Source organism: Phoca vitulina, unplaced genomic scaffold (genome assembly GCF_004348235.1).
Source record: "Phoca vitulina isolate PV1807 unplaced genomic scaffold, GSC_HSeal_1.0 scaffold1, whole genome shotgun sequence".
NCBI classification, from domain to species: domain Eukaryota; kingdom Metazoa; phylum Chordata; class Mammalia; order Carnivora; family Phocidae; genus Phoca; species Phoca vitulina.
This window is the reverse complement of record NW_022589704.1, coordinates 33,423,566-33,444,985: the sequence shown is the minus strand read 5'-3', so window position 1 is coordinate 33,444,985 and position 21,420 is coordinate 33,423,566. Positions and strand designations below refer to the sequence as shown.

At 36.1% G+C, this 21,420-nt stretch overlaps 1 protein-coding gene across 6 annotated transcripts in view; it reads right to left on the bottom strand.

Moving 5' to 3' along the window:
- The window catches only part of ALS2 (alsin Rho guanine nucleotide exchange factor ALS2), a 77,151-nt gene that overhangs the window by 35,149 nt on the left and 20,582 nt on the right, over nucleotides 1-21,420 (bottom strand). For 5 of the 6 annotated variants that reach the window (XM_032404571.1, XM_032404564.1, XM_032404584.1 and 2 more), the window contains exons 5-12: nucleotides 18,916-19,273; nucleotides 16,252-16,420; nucleotides 15,280-15,376; nucleotides 11,166-11,243; nucleotides 8,344-8,526; nucleotides 6,261-6,432; nucleotides 3,642-3,822; nucleotides 965-1,030 (exon numbers count right to left, since the gene is read on the bottom strand). In XM_032404571.1, coding sequence (XP_032260462.1) covers nucleotides 965-1,030; nucleotides 3,642-3,822; nucleotides 6,261-6,432; nucleotides 8,344-8,526; nucleotides 11,166-11,243; nucleotides 15,280-15,376; nucleotides 16,252-16,420; nucleotides 18,916-19,273 — 1,304 coding nt within the window. Of the gene's footprint in view, nucleotides 1-964; nucleotides 1,031-3,538; nucleotides 3,823-6,260; nucleotides 6,433-8,343; nucleotides 8,527-11,165; nucleotides 11,244-15,279; nucleotides 15,377-16,251; nucleotides 16,421-18,915; nucleotides 19,274-21,420 lie in introns of those variants that run through there. The other variant, XM_032404588.1, reaches the window with a different exon arrangement.

Below are 21,420 nucleotides of genomic sequence, written 5' to 3'. Positions count from 1 at the left end.
GATTGCTAGTGCAATCTTCTTATCAAAACTTCAAGTTCAGAAGAGAAGGAAAACCTCACATTCATATAGATGCAAAAATCTTAAATATTAGCAAATTGAGTCCAGCAATGCACTGAAAAACTAATACAGGCAGACCACTGAATTTATCTTGAGAACTCAAGGATGTTTACCATTAAAAAAATAATCAATTGCTCTTCAACTTTCAGGAATAGAAGGGAACCCTCCCCTGCCTTTTTTAAGAAGGGAGCCTTTTAACCCTATAAATGATATTTACCAAAAACCTAAGGCAATCATCTTTAATGAAGAAATACTAAAACTATTCCCCTTGGAGATCAGAAATTAGACAAGGATGTTATTATTCTATTAGGATATAAGATCAAAAGCAAACATGGCAAAACATTAACATCTATTAAATCTGGGTTGTGAGTATATATGTTATATGTTTACTATTAAAATATAACTGAATTTTTTAAACTTGCCTTTGTCTCTAGGTCAACACTTGTTGAGAATCTACATAGTTCAGAATGATTAGCCTCATGTAAGAGGCTTTTATATTTATTATCCAGAAGCTAAATGCAAAATCTTTATGCTTGTGCAACACTTTGTGTTCTTCTCTATACCATCACATACATTATTTGTTCCTCACAACCAGGGAAAAAACATTTCTATTTTTCAGATGAAAAAAATTAGGCTCAATTTGGTGAAGAGAGTTGTCCAACATCTCAGGGATAATAAAGAAGGACCCAGATCTTGTGGTTTTTTCAATACCATACTACTCCCAAGGATAATCAGGGGCTAATAATACCTGTCTTTTTTAAGAGTTAGCAAAAGTCTACATTTTGGTAGTCTACATTTGGTAAAATGATTAAGCCAAAGCTTTTCCTGGGCACTCAAAAACAAAGAACACTATAAAACATGATCTTTGGTTGTTAGAATGATAATTGGAAGATATGTATTTGCTTACATGGCAGGCTTAGCAAGAAGCTGGAATCCTCCCATAACCAGGAAATTTGTAATAGATGTGCAATACCTTGACCAAAAAAGAAAACACATGTACATTAGCATTAATGAAAATTCTGAAGAACAAATTTACATAACAAGCATCTAGAGCAGATACTTCTTGGTCTCACCAATAAGTTTAGAACTTTTGTGATGTCAACATTCATGAACTGACGTGACTGAAAAGAAGGGCAGATTATGTGGTAATCACAATAATCAGGAGGGGAAAGAGCCATTTTAGTAAAGATAATTGTAAATTTAAAATACAACTAAAATTATGCAGAAGATGCTAGAATTTGCTTCATAGATATTACTTCAGTAACTTTTTTCCATGGAGCAGGGAGCCTGATGCAAGGCTCAATCCCAGGACCCTGGGATCATGACCTGAGCTGAAAGCAGACACTTAAACGACTGAACCACCCAGGCGCCCCTTTACTTTTCTAACTTAACAAACTTGAGAAAATACAATTAAAATAGTTGGATTTTTAATGAAAATTAAATCTTCAGAAATAAACAATAGAGAAGGGATGAAAATATGTTAAAAGAGCTCAAGTGAAACTGTTAGAAAATGTCAGTTAAGTTTTAATCTATTGCTAGAGAATGTCTTGATATACTGCTTTGACTCATGTACATTTCTACCATACTCCCAGAATGGCAAAATGGAATCAACTCACTTCGAGAGAAGACAAATTCCTATTCAAAATAGCCCAAGGTACTATACACTTAAAAATGGTCCTGATGGGGGTGCCTGGGTGGCTCAGATGGTTAAGCGTCTGCCTTCGGCTCAGGTCATGATCCCAGGGTCCTGGGATCGAGTCCCGCATCGGGCTCCCTGCTCAGCGGGGAGCCTGCCTCTCTCTCTCTCTCTCTCTCTGTCTCTTATGAATAAATAAATAAAATTAAAAAAAAAAAAAAATGGTCCTGATGGGGGGTGCCTGCACAGCTCAGTCGGTTAAGCGTCGGCCTTCGGCTCAGGTCATGATCTCAGGATCCTGGGATGGAGCCCCACATCTTGCTCCCTGCTCAGCGGGGAGTCTGCTTCTCCCTCTCCCTCTACACACTCCCACTCATGCTTTCTCTCTCTCTCAAATAAATAAAAAAACCTTTAAAAAAAAAAAAGGTCCTGATGATAAATTAGATATTATGTTTATTTTACAATTAAAAATAATTTTTAAAATTCATAAACAAATCAAGATTTTTTTACTTGCCTCACCTATATGAATAAATTACGTTAAAAGATAGGGAGGTATCAAAGGTACCAAAATAAAAGCATCTCTAAGTATAAGTTCTGAAGTATAAGAGAACAAGAAGTTAAAAAAAAAAAATTGTGAGATAAATAAGACAAAAAAGAACTATACCAGCAAAAGCTAAAACCTTCATACAAACAAAATCTAGTTTAAAAAAGTAAATTGGGGGTGCCTGAGTGGCTCAGTCAGTTAAGCATCCAACTCTTGATTTTGGCTTAGGTCATGATCTCAGGGTCATGAGACTGAACCCTGCATCGGGCTCTGCTTAAGATTCTCTCTCTTCCTCTGCCCCTCCCCACCTCTAAAAAAAAAAAAGTAAACTGGTATCAAATTATGTTATTTTTCATGTCTGGAAGAATATGAAAGACTGCAACTCGGGTATTTCCTCTCAGACTATAGCTTCAAATATATTTAATACTGCTTACAATTAAAATCACATGCATCTATCTGCATATATATGCATAAATCTGAAAAGAAGTACACTAAAATTATTAGCAATGGTTATTTCTGGTGGTAGAATTATGGGCAACTTTAAGTATCTTTTTGACTATTTTATTTGTATAATTTTCAATAATAAACACTATCTCACTTATATTAAAAATAACCTAAATAAAACACCAATAGAACATGAACCCCCTGAACCCCCTTTCACTGTTTCCCGGCTGTGGCTGTATGATCTTAGAGCTCTACACAGTGCCTGGCACTTAGTGGGTACTCGGTCAATATTTGCTAGATAGATGAGGTGTTAATAAAGAATAAAACTGTCACTTCAGATAAATAGCATTAATGTTATTTTAATATCCATTAAAATAACAAATTATGTCAAAGTATAAATTAAGAAAAAGTGAGAAATACTTAAATTTTCAAATACACTTAGGATATTTTTAAAAAAAAAACATTAAAAGAACCTTGGATAACTTATGCTAGATTTTATTAAGGAAATATCCTTATTTTGAAGATAGTATGGTCTTTAAACCCTCCATTTACACAACAATAAAAAAAGACATTGGAACAACTCCATATTTACCATTAGCAGTTGGTCTTAAAATAATTGGTTTAGTTACTCATTTCTTCTAATTTTATTATAATTTACTTAAGCAAAATTATTCTCTAAAGAACCATATTTATTATAGTATATTTCATGTAAATTAAGTACACTATCAATCATTCTGCTAGACTACAGAAATACAATTCATTATTTTTAAACCTTTTTTCCACTTAAAACTAAAATTTTAGCAATGCAGAACTACAGTTGGCTTAAGATTAAAATACTGCTTTGCAATTTCTATTACCTTATATCACTGTCCCTAATCTAGTCTCTTCTGATTAAGGAGCTGTTCTCCTTGGCAGAATAACCCTGCAGAGATTGAACATGACACGGGACTGGATACTTGCTCTGTATAACTATCCAAGAAGAGACTTGCATGCTTCAGAATGACCAAACTCCTGGCCTCCTTTATCCCATGAAGGAAGCTGCTCAGTGAGGCTCCGTGCTGACCAATTAGGTAACACAGCTTGCTGAAACGGCTTGCCACCTCCTGCAACAGCTGGACTGTACTTGCAGTGCCCAAATTTTCTGTAACAAAGTGATGATGATGATGATGACATAACCTGAAGATTCATTACCAGAATACTTTCTTATGATCAAGATTATGAATCCCCCTTTTCTAGAAATATTTAACATGCTGAGATGTACTCTCGACTATGGAATTCAAATCATCACACTGTTAAAAAAAGAAACTTCAGAGATCATAGAATCTAGTCATTTGAGAAACTTGTTAAAAACACATGCACAAGGATCCTATAGCTTCTGACTCAGTAGGCTAAGGTTAAGATCCTAGGATGGATATATTCAGAAGAAAAGTTTTCCATGTAATTCTGAAGACCAGCTAAATTTGAGAACCACTGAGCAAATCCAACTCTCCTCCCATTTTGAAGATAAATAATCTGAAGCCAGAAAAAGGGAAGTGAGTTATCTAATTTCACAGAACTGGTAAGTGACAGCCAGGAATTAAACTCACTTTTGTAGTTACATTTTAGTTAACATTTTCAATTTTTTGTACTGACTTCTGCTCTACTGGCCCTTGGACAACCCCAATACTTCAGTGAAGAGAGGGCAATCCCAGAATCAGACTGACCAGGTTGCTCTGAACTTTATAGAGGGTACCAGGAGATTATTTGCTTTTTCCCAGTCCAAAGTTCCTAATTTCCAGGACTTCTCTCTAAGCAGTGAGGCTGATGAGCAGACAATGTAAGAACAACATAGAAATCACGAATCAGGACAGGGAAAAGGACAATTTCACTTTTCTTTCAGAGCAATCCAGGAAGCTTCCAGCTTGGACTGCTGCTTTTCCCCTGCCAAGCTCCTGCGGTCTTAGGCCTACCCACTGGAAGAGAATTTATAGAACAGGCACTCTGTGACATTTAAAAAGGCAAAACATATTAAAAACTAAAATAAACTGGGGTGCCTGACTGGCTCAGTCGGAAGAGCATGCGACTCTTGATCTCCAAGTGATGAGTTTGAGCCCCAGGTTGGGTGTAGAGATTACTAAAAAAAAAGACTTTAAAAACATAAATAAGATAATATAAACAAAGAAATTTAAAAATGCAGACAGTCCCTAACTTACAAAGGGTCACATCCTGAAAGACTATAAATTAGTTATTTAGGGGGCGCCTGGGTGGCTCAGTTGGTTAAGCGACTGCCTTCGGCTCAGGTCATGATCCTGGAGTCCCTGGATCGAGTCCCGCATCGGGCTCCCTGCTCGGCAGGGAGCCTGCTTCTCCCTCTGACCCTCCCCCATCTCATGTGCTCTCTCTCTCTCTCTCATTCTCTCTGTCTCAAATAAATAAATAAAATCTTTAAAAAAAAAAAAAAAATAAATAAATAAATAAATTAGTTATTTGAAAAAATAAATGTTTTCCCGTTATAAAAATGGGCTGACCCACACAAGCCAATGTCAACTTAATGTGGAAAAACTGATGTTTTTCATCAAGGCAGAATTTAAGTACTATAGTATTGATCTGAATTCTAAATCCTCACAGGGGGCCACAGAGTGCAGGAAAGAGAAGGAAAACTTCCTCTCCATTTTCTATGTGCAGGGCCAAACCCACAAAAACTTTTGAAATGGTGAAATCTGATCTTCAATAGCCATTTCCCCCACTTCCATTTGTATTCCTTTCTAACCTCCTGGAGACCCAGGGATCTAGTGTATCCAGACAGTAGTCCCCCTCTAGAACTACTGTAATTCATTTTCTCTGTATTATCTCTTCATCTTCGATCCCTCTTCATTGTTGATGGCAGCTAAGACAAGGAATCAGATTTAACCAATTCGTGGTAATGTTGGATAAGACCTGGACACTCTTGTCACAGTTTAAGAGACTACTTGTAAATCCAAATGAATCTCTACTTGATATAATTCTAAGAACTAGAACCAAGAAAATGAAAAAGTCACGTAGTACAACATAAGATTTCTTAGGACTAGAAGTGTTGTTTTGGGGGCGCCTGGGTGGCTCAGTCGTTAAGCGTCTGCCTTCGGCTCAGGTCATAATCCCAGGGTCCTGGGATCAAGCCCCACATCGGGCTCTCTGCTCAGCGGGAAGCCTGCTTCTCCCTCTCCCACTCCCCCTGCTTATGTTCCCTCTCTCGCTGTGTCTCTGTCAAATAAATAAATAAAATCTTTAAAAAAAAAAAAAATGTTGTTTTGAAGTCTAACTCCTAGGATCAACTTTCCCAAAGCTGTTTCTGCTTCTCTACCATGAATATTCTGAAAGCTCCACTTCCTATTTCCACAAGGAGAAAGAGCTCTGGGAGTGGTAGAATACTCAGGGGCAGCTGGGCTCCTGACAAAGTGGAAACAGTTTGTAAGTTGTTGACTGCCTGTGTACAAAAATAAGAAAACAGAAAGAAAGAAAGAAACATGTAACTCAAGTTTTTTTTATTTGTGACATAGGAAGAACAGATAAAATAAGAGTCCTGCCTGATAACTGAGGGAGTTGGGGGGACGTTCTACTTACCTAAACTGAGAAGAGGCCTGAGAATCTGAGATTTGATGTCACTTAGTTTTGAATAGAATCGTCTTTCTGTAGTAGCCAACTCATGGAGACTGGCAATATATCCCATAACATTTTTGTCCACCAAAGCTAGATAGCTATCTTTTCCTGCTGTCACTCTGCTTATATATCCGAGCTGAAATAGAGAAGAAAAAGGTTAAGGATAAAATATAACTTACTAGCAGTAATTTGGGTGCTAAAGCTGGCTCATATCAGCTGGCAGGAGCCAAATGTAATGTAAGGATTCTTACATTCAAGAATCTTGCAAGTTAGTTATTAAACCACTAGTAGCTTGAAATTGGCAACAGTAAAATTACCCCTCCCCCCCCCCAATGGCAAACACTACAGATCAGGGTTTTTGTTTTGTTTTGTCTTTTTTTAGATCTGGTTTACCAGTACAACATTGTTATATATGTATATCTGGACCTATATCTTACCATTTATATCTATATTTTTATTGCCACAATATCTTTTATTTCATATTACATGTATTTAGAACCACAGACACCTTAAATATACAAAGATCCAAATGATAGAGATACATGTCTCAGCATCCTCTTTTTTATGAAACAGGATAAATGAGAGCAGAGAGGATCTCTACACTGTGTACTAGAATATCAAGGGTCTAGGAAACAACAACAACAAAAAAGTACAACACAAAGGGATTTTCTTTAAAAGGGACTTTTTGTCATTTATCCATTATAACACTGAACAAAAATAAGCAATGTATACACAGATCCCTATAAACCCAGCAACCAAGCTGCAAAGTGGACTAATATCCATGGTAATAACAATACATACTAGAGCCCCATTCCTCATCAGCCTATTTCATCATTTATCCAGGCTGTGGAATCCTTCACGGGGAATGTGGAGCAAGGGCCAACAACTACAAAGAGTCGGTGAGTATGTCTGAAATAACAGCCTATATATAGGTCAGGAGCCAAATCTTGACCAGTGTTGCCTTTAGCAAGAAAGATTTTGTGCTATACATTCATAGCTTATGCATTTAGCCAGAAAAACATGAAAGATTAAAAAAACAATCCATCAGATATATTATCCGGTAAGAAGAAGAAATCCAGAACGTACTAGCTTTGAGGGTTAATTCCCTTACAACATACCACTTTGAGGATATAAGTTACTTTAATGAGAAAAAAGGAAAAAACCAAGAACAGGCCAATCGTTTAAGTTCATGAAAAAGAGGTAGGAAGTAGGAAAGCAAAGAAATTCAATTCAACAAATGAAAAAGAAGGGAGTAAACAGCAATAACTAAAATGACAAGTTAACAGAGGGAAGGAATGGGAAATACAGCGCTGCTGGTGGCCTGTCAGGTCTGCCATGAGCCCACCTTGGGTCTATGTTATTTTTACTTCCCATTTACAATTAAAAATTCATCTACTCAGGGACACCTGGGTGGCTCAGTCAGTAAAGCATCTGCCTTCAGCTCAGGTCACGATCTCAGGTCCTGGAATAGAGCCCTGTGGCTGGTGGCGGGGCGGGGGGGTCCCTGCTCAGCGGGGAATCTGCTTCTCCCTTTCCCTCTGTCTCCCTCCATCCCCCACCGCTCACACACTCTCTCTCAAATAAATAAATCTTCAGCAAATAAAACAAAATAAAAAACCTCACCTACTCCATTTCTATTCTAATTCACCTCTGAGGGCTCCATGAATGCAGTTAGGAAACTTCATTGTGAAATGTACTTTTTAATATTCCTACATGAGGGTGTTAATACAACAAGTATTTATAAAGTACTTGCTATGAGGATACAGCAGTAAATGAGAACGCCTAAAATCTCTACTCTTAGGAATCTTATAGTTGAGGACAGAAAATAGACCAAAAAAAGTAAATTATATAGTGTATTAGATGGTGACATGCACTGTGGATAGAAATAAGTCAAGAAAAGGAGATAAGGAGTAAAGGGGGATGGGAAGGGCTGCAATTTTAAATATAGTAGACAGAGATACTTAATAATAGGTATACATACAAATAATAACAAAAACAAAACACTGCTCATGTGTTACAGAGGCCTTAGGATCCAATTCCTGTTCACCTTACTACAGGAGAGAAGTACTGGAGTCTTAGTACCACTGTGATTCTCTGGAAGATTGTCACCTTCTGCAGGGTCCTGTCGGCCACTGTAATATAACCCAGGCTGGAAGTCTTCTGTATCCACTAAAAACAGGGAATAATCCTGGCCTGCAGCTACACTCCAGACTCCATTTTCACTGCTCACCTGTAATGACAGCAAGATATTGTCTGTCCAAGATGAAAGAAAGAATTAAACAGAAATTCAGATCCTCCAGAACAGAAATGTTAGGTTACTTAAACAGATGTGGTGCAAAGTCACTCATACCTCAATAGGGCAAAACTCACCCACTAATGGGCCCGATCAACTGCAGCACAGATGCAGAGATAAGAAGGAATCCTGTGTTCAGCTTTTAAATTTAGAACTGGATCGTTTTTATAAAAATCTGAAAAACTGGGCTTTAAAAAGGAAAAACCATAGGTCTAATTTTTTAATAGTTATTTTTGGAAGTTTCTACAGGACTTAGGCTGTACTACAATCAGGAGGCACAGAAACTTCTAGAGCCCTATTCTGACAGCTGGGACACAGCGTTGTCCATACATATTCGACTGTGTGCACAAAAATCAAGATGGAAAGAAAAAAATCTAACATGGCAAAATTCCATTCTAGCCAACTAGACTCTTGGGTGCGAAAATTCAGTTTTCCCACTTGGAACTCACTACCTCTCCGATGTGGCTTCCCTGTGCCAAGTCCCAGCTGTTGAAACAGGCAGGACCCCTCAGAAGCCCATCTGCAGGGATCCCCCCCCGACCAGTGGTTCTCAACAAGCAGTCTTTGCAGCAGCAGCAATCACCAACAAATATTAGGAAGGCAAACTCTCAGGCCACAGAGCTACTGGGGGTGAAGCAATCTGGTTTGACAAGTTCTCCAGGTGATGCTGATGTGTGCAAAAGTTTAAGAACCACTGCCTTAAACCAATGGTTTTCAATCCTCAGGATTCCACGTAGCGATCCAGGAAACACCATGGAAAGGCAGGTGTCAGGGCTCTGCCCCCATCCCCCTCCATCCTTCAACTAAAGTAGTTCCATGTTTATCCGTTCTGTGTATGGGATTACACATAAGATTTCATTTGAAGAAAGTGTTCTGCTATGAAAACTACTGCCCCAACCTCCAGCCCCAGCTTTAGCTATGACTTCCACACTGATAAGCAAAAACCCTCTTATCTGTTATTCTTTGTGTCTAGACAGGCTCCAAATCCTAGGTGATTAGACGATTGTGTGAGTGTGTGTGCATGTCTCCCTACTTTATAGCTAGTCCTTTCTGGCATGACATTATCTTCTCAAATTCAGGCTCTCCAAATAACTGGCTTCCTGTTAATTTTGTAAAGAATGGATTAAAATTTTTGCAGGAGACAAAAGTCTTATTAGTCTCCATCAAAACTAATTCAGATCTCATTCTACCTTGACTTTTAATTCACAGATTAATTAAAATGACATCAGAATGTTTTTCTCATTCTTCCCCCAAATAAAAAAACCAAAATCCCGATGCTGTAATTTTTATATGTACAGTTAATGAATAATGAAACTAAAATCTTATTCTTTGTCTGACTGTACAATGTTACATAAAAACTTGATTTTCCAAGGTCTCCATTCTATGTTACAGAAATTTCCTTGGTAAGAATAAATGTACATTCAATTTCATTGAGGTGAAAAACAAGGAACGATGATTTACCATATTTTTTTGTTACATAATATCAGTAATTGAATAGCTTACCACTGAAATGCTCTATACTGAAAACATTTAAGATTGGAACTAGAAAGTAGTAACTGTTGCCTAATGTTTTATTTAAGTCTTTCCCTCTCAGTGAAATGAAGTTCACTGGAAGGAAAGGCAGCATGTGCAAGTCTTACGAAGCAATGGATCACAGTGCACTCTGAAAACATGCATTACTGCAATATGTATTATCTGGAGTTTATATGTGAATCATGTTCCTGAACTTGAGGTAACCACCTTTTTTTAGGCTCTGTTGCTCTCAGTGGAGGGAGCATGTCTTGGGCTGGGTTGATAGAATCAAACTACAAATGGATGAGCTCCATGTTCCATTCTGTTAGGCTAACACCATGTGTACTGCCCCCGCCCTCTACCCTCCAAAAAACCAAACAAATCTCGTATAAGGAGTTAATACCACTGATGAAAATTTAGTATTTCCACAGGGTTTTGGAGCCAAAAAAAAAATTGATAAACAGTCCTCTAGAATCACATCAAAGGGACTAGAAGCCACCAACCTCTGAAAAGCATTACATAAACTAAAACCAATTTATATGACAGTGAAGAAATCATCTACACTTTTAGCTTCACTACAATGAAAAGATTTACAAAAAGGTTTTACTATTATGACTATGTATGTAAAAAAACAACAAAAGCCAAAAAAAAATAATAATAATAATACCACCACCAAATAATGTTATGTAAAAGTCAAACTTAAGTGAAAAGTCAGAGTAGGCATTATTTGGTGGTATAAAGCTCGGAAGTCTGCATCACAGTCCTAGAAACGTTTGTTTTAAGAGAACGTTTTCATTTTTATTTAAAAAAAAAAAGACAAAGGACTATGAATAGTCAATGAACAATGGAAGCTAAGAACAAAAGAAATATAAACATATTTTAAAAAAGAACATTTAGCTTGAAAATAAGGGGCTTCACGGCTTTTTTAAGTACACCAAAACGAATTTAGATTACAAATAAAGAATTCTACTAATTTTTCAAACACAAAATGGAGAAATATAAAGTGCTATAACTTAGAATTCTGAAATAAGTTGCTATAAAAATCATCAAGTTCTCAAAAGTACCTTTGCAAGACGAGGAACTGTTGTTGGAAAATCATAATGCCCAAGTTGACCAAAGGTATTGCTACCCCATGAGTAAACCTATTAGAAAATCACAGGGAAGTAGGTAAAAGTTGTGAATCTGACTGCATGTCATTTCTGAACGTCTATAACATATACACATATAAGTATATATATATGTACACACACGCACCAATAGTTACATATAGATTACTTACACTCTTATAATAAAATACTGAGAAAATTCATCTTTAAACTAGACCAGAGATAATGAGCAAACAGTACATAGGAAGATAGAGTCCAAGAGTTAACAATAACTAACCTTTCCCAGGTGTTTACTACCTGCCAAGCATTGTTCTTGACAATTTCTTTGTATTAATTAATGTTTAATTCTCATGACAATCCTTTCTTTACAGATAAGGAAACTGGCTCAGAGCAGTCACAAATTTTAAGTGGCAGAGCCAGGACATAATCCCAGGAATTATCCTATACTGCCTCTTACAAAGAAAGTGATAAAAAAGAAAGGTAAGTGCTATAAAGAAAAGTTAATCATGATTCTTTTTCTGTAGACAGGAGTACCGTGAAATGACTAGAACACCCTTTCATATATGAAGAGTTGTCATAGGAGAAACCCAAGTACCTATGCTCCACTATAGACAAAAGAAACTAGATGACCGTGACTATGCTTAATGACAATGGTTCTGTTTCTTCTGGTTTAAAAAGCAATTCATGGTCACTGTACAAGACTGTCACAGAACAAAGAAATGAAAAGAAAGTGAAAACAACTGATGAACTGATCACTTAGAGACAAATGCTGTTTTGTTTTGGGAACATACATATACATGCTTCTAGAAATTTTAATGTCTATGGTATATAATGTAGACACAAAATGTAAAGCAAAATGGGACTACAGTATTTAATGTTGTATTGTGAACTGATGTTTTTCTTTAATGCTATTCCTTGACATTTTTCAATGTTGACAAGTACCAAGCTACAACTTTATTCATTTATTTAAGAAAGAGAGAGCATGCAAGCAGGAGGAGGTGCGGAGGGGGAGGGAGAGAGAATCTCAGGCAGATTCGGCATCAAGTGCAGAGCCAGACACAGGGCTCGATCTCACGACCCTGACATCATGAACTGAGCTGAAATGAGGACTCAGACAATTAACCAACTGAGCCACCCAGGCGCCCCAACCTACAACATCATTTAGAGTAACTACACAGAACTCTATTGTGGGTGTAGTTTAATAAATTACCTAATGAAGTAACCATATTTATCATTTCTAATTCTTTAATAAAAAATATTGAAAATCCTTGAATATACATATTTGTTTATCTATTTATTTCCTTAGAATAAATTCCTAGGCAAAGAACTCTGGGTCCATGAATCTGCACGTTCTGATTTTTGATACGTACTGACAAACTGTTTTCCAGCACGGTCCAATGTACATTTCCTGCCAGCACTGTATTTTTCCCTACACCCTCACCAGCAACCAGTATTAAATGGGATGGGATCCTCGCTCATCGGGTAAGTGAGAAAATATTTTACTGTTGTTTTTGTTTTTAAAGATTTTATTTATTTGACAGAGAGAGACACAGCAAGAGAGGGAACACAAGCGTGGGGGGGGAGGGGGGGGAGGGAGGGAGAAGCAGGCTTTCCACTGAGCAGGGAGCCCGATGCAGGGCTCAATCCCAGGACCCTGGGATCATGACCTGAGCCGAAGGCTGACGATTAACGACTGAGCCACCCAGGCGCCCCTTTACTGTTGTTTTCATTTATATTTGTTTACTAAGTGGCTGACCATCTTTTCATTCATTGCTGGCCATTTCTAGCTCTTCTTTTATGAATGGAATGTAAATATTCTTTGACAATTTTGCTTTAGTATCAGGTAGTAACACTTTATCATATATGTCACCAATGTTTTTTCCCAGCTTGTTATGTATTTTAATTTTGTGTGTGGTGTTTTTTGCTATTTATGAGCATTTAATTATTAGGTTGACAAACATATCTTTACTTTCTAATTTCTGGTTTTGACATCATGTCCTTTTCTACTCCTAAGGTTATTGAAAAAAAAAAAAGAAAAGAAAGAAAACCTAAATTTGTTCTTACACATGGAAGGTTTTATTTTTTAACATTACATCTTTAATCCATCTGGAAGTAGAATATGTGAAGTTATCATAATTTTCTTCTGCAAATAAGAAGCCAAGGTTCCAATAGTATTTATTGAATATTCAGTCTTATTTCCCCAACTGATTTGAAATGCCCACTTTTATCATATACTAAATTCTCATATATACTTGGGTCTATTTCTAGTCCACAGGTATATTTCTATCTCACTCATCTGTTTGTAGTCTGATAATATATTTTATAAGGCAAATTCTCACCCTTCGTCTCTGTTCTTTTTCAGAATTTATGTGTCTCACCTCCTATATTTATTCTCCTGGAATAGTTTTGGGATCATTTTATCAAGTTGTAAATCTTACACTGGAATATTTTGGGGACTGTACTGAATTTATACTGAACTGAGAAAAATGGCATTTTTGCAACATTGACTTTTCATCTAAAAATAAAATCTCAGGGGGTGCCTGGGTGGCTCAGTCAGTTGAGCGGCCAACTCTTGATTTCGGCTCAGGTTATGATCTCAGGGTTGTGAGATTAAGGCCTACATCAGGCTTGCGCTCAGTGTGGAATCTGCTAGTCCCTCTCCCTCTGCTCCATCCCCCCACTCGTGGGCTCTCTCTCACTCTAAGATAAATAAAATCTTTAAATAAAAATAAAATAATAAAATAAAATAAAAACAAAATCTCTGAGTGCCTGGGACAGCTCAGTTGATCAAGCGTCTGACTCTTGATTTTGGCTCAGGTCGTGATCTCAGGGTTGTGAGATCAAGCCCCGCACTGGGCTCCAAGCTGGGCGTGGAGCCTGCTTGAGATTCTCTCTCCCTCTCCTTCTACCCCTCACCCTCGCCTCCTGCCCCGCTTTCTCTCAAAAATTAAAAAAATTTTAAAAAATTTAAAAAATAAAATCTCTTTCCCTTTATTCTTCTTTTTTTATAACCTACTAGAAGAGTTCGTGAGTTTGTATCATATGGGCTTACACATTTCCTATTAAAAATACTCCTATTTTCCTACTACTTTTGTTGCCACTGTGAACAGCTTTTTTCCCTAAGTATGTTTTTTGTTTTACCTTATGTATATAAAAAGCTAGCAATTTTTATGCTTATTTTGTAACTGACCATCTTCCTAATCTCTTACTTTTAAGGCTTTTAAATGATTCACTGTGTTAGTAACAATAAATTATCCTTTTCTTTTCTAATATTTACATTTATTTATTTGAGCTATATTAGTTTTTTTGCTAGTCTAATATGTGAAATTTAAAATACTTATAGGGTTCAGATTTCTTTATTGACTTTTCCTAAAAAGATTAAAGGATTGATGAAGAATCATTATATGAATATATTTAAAAACAACTTAGGGGCACCTGGCGGCTGGGTCAGTCCATAGAGCATGCGACTCCTGATCTAGGGGTTGTGAGTGCGAGCCCCACATTGAGTGTAGAGATTATATAAAAATAAAATCTTAAAAAAAAAAAAACAAAGCTTAAAACTACTTTATGTATTTGGATGTATGATGTATATAAAATTTATCTATCTTGGTGTGGTTTTAAGTTTTTCTGGATTCTGGAGGTCACTTTCAGGTCCCACAATTTTAAGAAAAATACCTTTTGTTTTCTTTTCTTAATGTCTTATTTATAGATTTTTCTTCATCAAAAACAAATAAAAATTCATCAATACAAAAAAAATCATCAATATCCTAGAAAATCTTGAATTCTATTTTTCGATAAGAGCACATTACAGAAACCTTGTTAGGTAGACCATTGTTGATTCAAATCCTACTATCACACGTGTAACTTTACACAAGTTACAAATTTTCTCTAACCCTCCCTTTCATCATCTGTAAAATGGAAATAATACAATACAATGTAAAATATTAGCAAGATCAAATGAAGTATGGTATTACTGCCTGACACACAGCAGACCCTCAAAAAATGAAGATCGAATTTGGTCATGTTAACCTTCCACAAAATTAATATCAGCTTTTAACGGTTTGTCTCCTACCTGGGATTTCGCAGTAAGTGCAAGAGAATGGTAACCACCTGCCTCCAGATAGATTACTTCTTTACCATCCAGACATTTTACACACAGTGGCTGAAGCCTTAAAGAAAAACATATACACACAAACGCAAAGTAAGAAGGCTCAGCAAGAATCATGACCTTTTTCAAATTACAGAGCAAGTGCTTTCAAGTAAAAATAAATATTTCAAAAGAAAACACTAAAATAAAAATATTAAATATATGTTCAATTTACTCCTAAATATTGTAAGTAATTTTGGATGGTTTTAATTTAATCTTTGTCCATCAGTCATTAATTAACAACCATAATTCAGAATCTGTTAAGAATCAAAAACTACTAAATGTTTCGTTATGGCAGAGTATACTTAGGACACAATGAAATATAAAACCATAGAGGTTTTGTTTGTTTAATGCTACAGCTGCCTTCACTTTGGTAAGATTAGAGACATTTACATTAACTGGCTGTTTTGGATAATCATTCCATTTACACACCTTCACAAATACCTAATCTGTTAATATGAGTTCTTAAACAAACCAACAGTTTTTCCTTGATGTACATTAATGGTTTAATATTGCTATTATAGTTATTTTGGCAGCCACAGAAGGACATCTTTCAGGTTAAAAAAAAATTGTTGGCTTTTTTTTTTAAGTTAAAAATTTGAGTTTTATTTAAGTGTCCCGATGAAATACAATCTTATCCCAAACATCCCTTTCTGTTCCGAGATGAATATACATCAAAGAAGAGATGGAAAGGTACACCACAGATACTTAAGTCCTTTTATTAGGTACAAATTCAAGGCTAATATGACAGGTCTGTTTGTTTGTTTGTTTATATATAATAATCTGGAGCTAGGAAGGACCAGATTTCCTCTCTGAGGAAATGATATAGAGTTTTTCACAGGAGAGAGATTTATTTGTTAAAGCCAACTCCTAACAGTGAACACAGGCAGCACTCACCTAGGCAGAACATCACCATGTCCCAGCTGTCCTTCCTTCCCTTTCCCCCAGGTCCACACCTCTGTTCTCAGAGAAGGCAGGAGTGCATCTGCTTCTCCACTGTATGTAGGAGTCAGAACCACTGTCCGTGTTTTTACCCGTGCAGCTTTTCTTAAGAGCCTGGGGGAAACTGAAAACAAACCACAGATGGAGTGAGGGAGCAGATGGGTGGGTAAAAAAGATATCATTTTGACCAACTGTTGATTTTCAAAGAAATACACTAACATGGTATTTGTGAAGCATATTCTATAGGTTCTCTGCAAAAATGGGGATTTAATAGTGAGATGAGTTTGGTAAATGCTGCCTACTACATTCTATCCACTATACTATCTGCCCTGTAGATTCACACACACATTATTAGCATGCCAAAGGCCCTGACAAGTCCTGCAATTAAAAGGCCTGTTTAGATTTGTTTAACTCAGCCCCACTTCCAAGCGTTTGGCCACAGAATCCCTTTCTGTATAACATATATGTTATATAGAATGTCGGGAACTTGCATTCTACAGAATATGCTTAACAAAATACTACACTAAGGCTGACAAATATTTTTCCCATTTCAAAGCAGAGTTAAAAGTTAAGCCTCTCCAAGTTAAGGTCTAAGTTCAAACATATTTTAAATATTATAATAAAGGATTAAATATAAAATTTTCAAGTTTCTATGGTGGGGAAAAAGATTATGAATGGGAAGTACTAAATAACTTTTGAATTTTGCCTACCTATTTCAAATTATTTTATAAAGGACTTAAACAATGTTTTAAAAAATCTTTTAGGGGCACCTGGGTGGCTCAGTCGTTAAGTGTCTGCCTTCAGCTCAGGTCATGATCCCAGGGTCCTGGGATCGAGCCCTACATCGGGCTCCCTGCTCAGCAGGAAGCCTGTTTCTCCCTCTCCCACTCCCCCTGCTTGTGTTCCTGCTCTTGCTATCTCTCTCTCTCTGTCAAATAAATAAATAAAATCTTTAAAAATAAATAAAAAATCTTTTATAATCTCTTATAATATTCGAAATTATAATAATGGCATACAAACACTATGTAAATCTTGTACACTGATTTGGTGGCAGGATATGTTTTGAAGAAAATCACTGAATGTCACTAAGTGAAGACTTGGTCATTAACTTGAGGGTACAAAAAGGTGATCATCACTGGCTACAATCAACATCTTTTCTGGTAAATGTGCCATCCATTTGTACACACAGACACTTAAACCTACTTGAAGCTCTCTCAAAGATGTATTTTAGGTAATTTTAAAATAGAGACAGAAAAAGAGTGCACGTAAAATCTTTCTAAAGATACTTTAGGTCACTAAGTAAAATTTAACCAAAGGAAGAAGGTCTATTAGTGGGATTGCACATTTCAAAGACCTAATGACATGACAAAAATCGATATTCCACATTTGTGGTTCCAGGAGATCTCAAATATATTTATGCTGCAAATATGAAAGGACATTTCAGAATAAGACAATTTTGGCACAAAGTTCTCCTTCAGACTTAATAGAATCCGTGGGCTTTCTTTTTATAAACACACACACACACACACACACACACACACACACACACCCCCAATCAGGACTAAGGGTTTTATTTGTGAGCTGAAAATCTAGTGGCAATGACAATTAGAAGGCATGATAACAGAAGTACTCAGTGACACAACAGTGCCATAAGTAAGCAGAAGTGCAAGGTAGGATTCCTAATTTTAGAGCTTTGCACAAAATGGTGTAAACTGGGGGCTGGTAACCTAGACCATAGGTCAAATAGAGCCCACTGACTGTTTTGGTAAGTAAAGTTTTATAGGAATATACGGCCTTGCTCATATATGTTTTACTTATGGCTACTTTTAAGCAACAACAAAGTTGAGTAGTTATATAAGAGAGACCGTATGGCCCACAAATCGTAAAATATTTCTCTCTCACTCTTTACAGAAAAAGTTTACCAACTCCTGGTCTAAATCCACTGCTGCTCAAACTTTAATGTGCACACTAGTCACATGGGGATCTTGGCATAATGCATATTCCAATTCAGTAAGTTTGGAGTGAAGCCTGAGATCCTGCATTTCTAACAAATTCCCAGATGCTGCTGTTGTTTCTGGTCTGCAGGTCACATTTTGAGAACAAAAGTCTAGATGACTGAGATTCCTGAACCAACTGAGAAAGGTTGAAGAACCAACTGGGTAACAGTCTTAATATTCTAAGAAGTTTGTTGCTAATTGTATCAGAAAATGAACTTTCCTCTTCTTGAAGTTTAAGATTATCTCCACTCTCAGGTCAAATACAGTAAATCCCCCACTTAACAATAGTCACATCTGCAACTTCATCTCTCTTGACTACAGGCCCCAACTAGGACATAAGGAGGCTGTCGCTACATTCCAGAACAATAAAATAAGATTCACAGTAAGGTTCAGAAGCAGAAGCAGACATCACAAAAAAGTTACGTTCTACAGTTATTTTTAAAGCAGAGAAATATGTAACTTTCTTTTAAAACCACCCAAATCACCAAAATCAAATAAATGTTGACATTCGAATAGGTCAGCATTAGCAATTAGGAAAGCTACTAATTTATTATCATATAGCACACGATGTCAGGAGCATTCTGGATTTACCAAGAGTCAATTCACCTGGCTATTTCCTTACCTTGGGACAACAAGCCAGGGAGGGAGAGTCTTCGGCTGCCTCCCTCTGATTCCTCTTCTCGGATATCCACAAGACTTGAACTCTTCTTTCCTTGCATTGATTCCTGTTTAACCTGTTCTTCTCTGCTATCTTTCAGACCTTCGGGGCCTATGGAACTACTGCCTGCCTGAGTTCCAGGTTCACAAGGGGCTGTACTATAAAAGTTCATAACTTTCTTAAGAGACAAGGCCCCAGCTTCATATGTAGCAGCCACTCTCACACCAACAGCAGATGCACAAGAGACTACTAGGCTGTTTAGGGCTGAGGTGCTTGTGGTTGGTGGGCTGTGAAGATTGGGAACTGCTTCTTCTACAAGAGGCTAAAATATACACACATAAAAAAGTATATAAAAATATAATCCCTTATACAACAAGCACTCAATAAAGTTTAACAAAAACCATCACTATTTACAAATACAAGAATCTAAAACAAAGGTCTCTATCTTCAACTTAAAGGTATCTGCTCTTGGTACTGGATTTAACATATCATACAGAAGTGAGTACTCAAACTACAGCTCCTTATCAAAAGTACTTCCTTTTTTTTGAGTGTTGTGTTTTTCCATGCTATTCAAACATAAGCCCCAGCTGCTTTAATAAAATTAAGCACAGGAAGGGAGCGGGGAGGAAAGGTCTGGAAAACATAGCGTTTAATATTAGGTGCACTGTGACAGGCCTGGATATAAGGTTGAAAAGGTTAACAATACATAAAAAAATAAATAAATAAAAGTAATATTATTGATCGCTTTTAGGAAAATTTACAGATTACTACTAAAATACCAGGAAAAAAAAATACATCTAAAAATGGCTTTTCCTAAAATGTTTTATAAATGGTAATTTAGATATCGTATATACAGGCAGAAAAGTAAGTTATACCTCTGGCCTATAATTATGGATAGGCATGGGCAGTATATAACTGTCCCCAAGTTATGTTCTTAAGTTCAAGTCCTTCCGCTGCCTCATGAATGTGTTATTTTCCATGATCCATGGGCTATGTAAGCTGAAGGATTACTTTTGCTCTCATTATGATAGAGTAAATGTGGTAGGTTAATAATTAAACATTTGGGACCAATGTTCTTTGTGTTATTCAGAGCTGTATTTAAAAGTCAAACTAAAGTTTTCTAATATCTTAGTAAAAAAATCAGTTGAAACTTACTCTGAGCAGTCAAGCACCACTGTTTAAAGGAAAGTCATGAAATGTAACTATTAAAAACACAAAAAGAGCTTTTAGCTTAGCATAAGTCACTACGAAAAATCTGCTTCCTATGCTGTCCAAAGATCTCAAAGGGTATATATACTCTCCTTAATTTGTCATGAATTGAAAGCTAAATGAAAACAAATTTTTTAACATTGACTTCTGATTCTCTTAAAGAAAATAATTCCTGTTTCCTGCACAGTACCTGGATTGTAGAGGTACTCAATACATTCTGTTGAATTAAATACTAAATTCAGAGGAGCAAATGAGTCTTTAATTAAAATATTCACAAAAACAAATAAACCATATCAAGCAAAAGATAAATACAAAGCCTATTAATTCCTTGGTGATACAGTTCCCTGATAACTTGTTGAGAAGAATTAACACCACTATTTTCACCCTTTGTGTATAAAGGCTCATAACAGAAACAGCAATGGTATTTACGGGTCAATATTTTAGGGCGTTCTTACCAATAGATAAGAGGAAAGTCACAAAATTCTACCTTCAATAAACTTTAAATTATTGTTCTTTCTGGCTGCTCTACTTAATTATGTTTAACAATACATAAATAAATCAACAAAACAAAAATACATAGCCAGCAATTTTGATGAAAGACATAATTTTAGGAGTCCCGGTCAACCAATAATAAAATTCAACTGTGAGATATAGGCTTCATCGCCAATATTATGGTTTATTTCACAAAAATGAGATACTCTTTCAGTTGTTTCTGGCCAGAGGAGAAAAAACTTGTCCTAGGCTATATAAATTCCTAGTGAATTAGCTGTCTGATTGAGACACTATTTACAAAAATTGAATTAAATTTAGTATAAACAGACATTGCCAAAATTGGTATAGGCAACAAAAAAATTTACATGTTTAACAAAATAAATCCAAAGGAAAATGCAATTTCAATGACAATTATTTAATAATCAAATAACTGTATACAATAAATTTTTAACTTCAAATTTAATAAATTAGCAGAATGACTTCTAAAAAGTCAAAGTCCAAATTTTTTATAAGCATGTTCAAGTCTAAGAATGTTTTATGTGCATTCCTATTAAATCATTACTTTTGTTTTTAGATTTTAGTAGTATCTTTCTCCAAACAGCTTATTCTTAATTAAAAAAAAAAATCAGATATCCACAAGGTTCAATGAGTAAACTGTGAAATAAAAACTATTTCTAAAAATACCTCTAAGCCATGTTCTCATCCTGACAGATTGAAGAACAAGAATAAAGAATCAAGAGGTATATGGTTTCAAAAACCTGAAAAAAA